Below are 2,734 nucleotides of genomic sequence, written 5' to 3'. Positions count from 1 at the left end.
ATTTCTTAAAATATAATATATAACATATTTTTTCATTGCATATTGCATACAGCAGAAATATTAAAAGTAGTATAGCAGTCTGCCTTTTTAAGCATGATACACAATCTCCAAAATAAATTAAAAAATCAAAAATCTTCTTTTCAAAGGTCTGAAATGACAGCCTCTCTGCTGTCTCAGCTTTGGAGCACTACTGACATTAATGTGAGAAATTATTATGAAGACAAGTCTGGTCATACAAACTCAGCACGGTGTCTATTATGAGTTGAATAAAACCGCCTTTTTCAATGTTCCTGTGAATGTGTGAGACAAACAGCTAGAAGAATAAAAAAAAAAAAAGTGTGGCAAATGGTAAAATGTTTTGTGCTACAAATCAGTGCGTTTAAGATCAGGATAACAATCGAGGACCAAAATCTATAAATAAGATAATAAAAACCTTTTTGCAATATCAAGTAGCATAAAAGGCTTCTCTGAAATGAATATAAGTAGCTAACACGATAAACATCAAACATTTAAGCTAAAAACTGTAGCAGCTGCTCTTAATTTAAAAAATAAACCATAGCTTGCTACAGTAGGTCTGAATGTTTACCAGTTAAAGATATGCAATATGTACTGCAGCATTCATTTTGTGTAAAGCTTGTGTAAATTTTGGTGTTTTGGTCTATTTTGGTGTTAAAAAGGACACACTCTTAACCCATTAGTTGAGAACAGAACCATTTAAGTGAAACTGAAAAAAAAAACAACTTCTTGAATGAGCAGAGAGCTCTATGCAAGAGATTGTATCAGCAATGTGGCTGGTGTTTGGGGTTAGCGAGCGAGAGCAGCTCCATCAATCAGTAAATGAAGGGAGCGAGCACAGGAAGCCCCGTGAGACCTGTTTACTCACCCTGAACAAAGAGCGTGCAGGAGAGAGGGAGAGAAGAAAACAAAGTGATAAAAGGCAAAGGAGGAGGCAATTAAGCAGAGAAAACCGAGGGCTGGAAGAGAGAGATGAAGCGCAAAGATTGCTGAAACTGGGCCGAAAGAGATATTTCCGTCTGTCTTCATTTAATATAGCAACGGAAACATCGCTAGACTAAGCTATCATTTACATATGAGAAATAAAGAGGGTGAAGGGTGAGAGAGGAAAAAGAGAGAAGAAAAAGACACAGAGAGAATGACATTTTCAAGACCTGGAACCTCTCATAACAATTTATGAATCTGTGCTGCCAGGTTTCAATTTTAAAATCATCTTTATCTCCTCAAGGCTTATCAGCCAATAAGGATGCACACTGCTGAAAAGGCTCTACACTAATTGGCTGAGCTAAAAGTCAATTACAACCTCCACCAAACAACACAACCTTGTGTATGAAGCATTTCTTTTCATTATTTTTATAAAAGAAAAAAAATAGAAACCATCTCAAAGACCTACATACAATTTTTTTTTTTTTTAATGCTAAAAAAACATAATTATTGTAATAAGTGTCATATTTTGCTTTTCATTTAAATGCATTTTGCTTTAGGAATGGTTAGGTATTTTCTGGAAAGCACAACAAACACTGAAATATTTTTTGCAGCACCGTCAAAGTCTCATATTGGCTGTGGTTGTATGAATAATATTTTTTTGTGAAAACTGTTTAGATCCAACTGAATATGACCCAGATGTTTCAATGCCAGCTTTGACATCTGATGTCAATTATGTGGTTGACATCCATGTGCGCACACACATATACACACACACCCAATCCAGAAAGGTCAGCCAGAGCACAACACAGCAAAGCTAATCAACACATCATCTCGAAAATGCGCAAGGCAAAGTCATTTTTCAGTTTTTTAGGAAGCAATGTGTGGTCATTTTGATTTCTTTCAACCCCAAAGGCTAGCATAAACATCTCACTGTATTTCTATTGGTTAAGTAAACGAAAAACCTCAAATGCTGGTTTTTGCTTCTGGTCATTTGTGGTCTACTTTACAATACAATACAAAGCATCCTGCCATAAGAGACAATGATATGAACATGCACAAAGCGCTGAATGAATGCTTAAATGCCTGTACCATCATCGCTTGTGTGTGGTTCGGTGCAGTTGTCCGCTTCATCAATGGTGCCTGGTTCGCTGTGAGGACTGTCACTTGTTTTATACACACATAAACAAACACAAAGAGAGAGAGATGTTTAAAAGCACAGTAAACACAGTAACTGCACACATGATATTTTCAGCAGTGGAAAAACATGGCAATTGCCATGCAAAAAGTAATCAATGCAATATTTGAGATTTACAAAACTGAAAGCATTGTGGATTCATTTTTTTATGGGACTGTTTTACCATGGTTAAGAGTCTTTAGGCTTGATGTAAGAGTAAAAACAGAGTAACAAACAGCATTATGAGGCTCACTGCTTTTAAAACAGCAGAAGTCAGTCACTCAGAGGTCAGTAAGATCTTTTTTTAAATAGAATAATACTATTATTAGGCAAGGATGCATTGATTCTACTTTCATCTTAAATGCATACTGTTCTTTTGAATTTTCTATTTGTCACAGTATAAAAAAAAAGAGTAAAAAAGTATAATAATTCAGAAAAACATTCAGCACCAAATCATTATATTAGAAAGATTTCTGAAGGATCATGTGACACTAAAGACCAAAGAAACAGCTGCTGAAAATTCAGTTTTGCCATCACATGAATAAATAACTTTATTCAAAAAAATTAGTTATTTTATTTATACAGTTATTTAATTTATAGTTATTTTAAAATATAACA

At 34.6% G+C, this 2,734-nt stretch overlaps 1 protein-coding gene across 1 annotated transcript in view; it reads right to left on the bottom strand.

Moving 5' to 3' along the window:
• The window catches only part of srgap3 (SLIT-ROBO Rho GTPase activating protein 3), a 128,835-nt gene that overhangs the window by 7,665 nt on the left and 118,436 nt on the right, over nucleotides 1–2,734 (bottom strand). Inside the window, exon 18 of the mRNA XM_043241662.1 lies at nucleotides 2,032–2,105. Within this exon, the coding sequence (XP_043097597.1) occupies nucleotides 2,032–2,105 (74 nt within the window). The remainder of the gene's footprint in view (nucleotides 1–2,031; nucleotides 2,106–2,734) is intronic.

This window comes from Puntigrus tetrazona, chromosome 6, assembly GCF_018831695.1.
Source record: "Puntigrus tetrazona isolate hp1 chromosome 6, ASM1883169v1, whole genome shotgun sequence".
Classification (NCBI taxonomy): Eukaryota; Metazoa; Chordata; class Actinopteri; order Cypriniformes; family Cyprinidae; genus Puntigrus; species Puntigrus tetrazona.
Note: the sequence above shows the minus strand (reverse complement) of the source record. Positions and strands in the feature narration are given on the sequence as shown.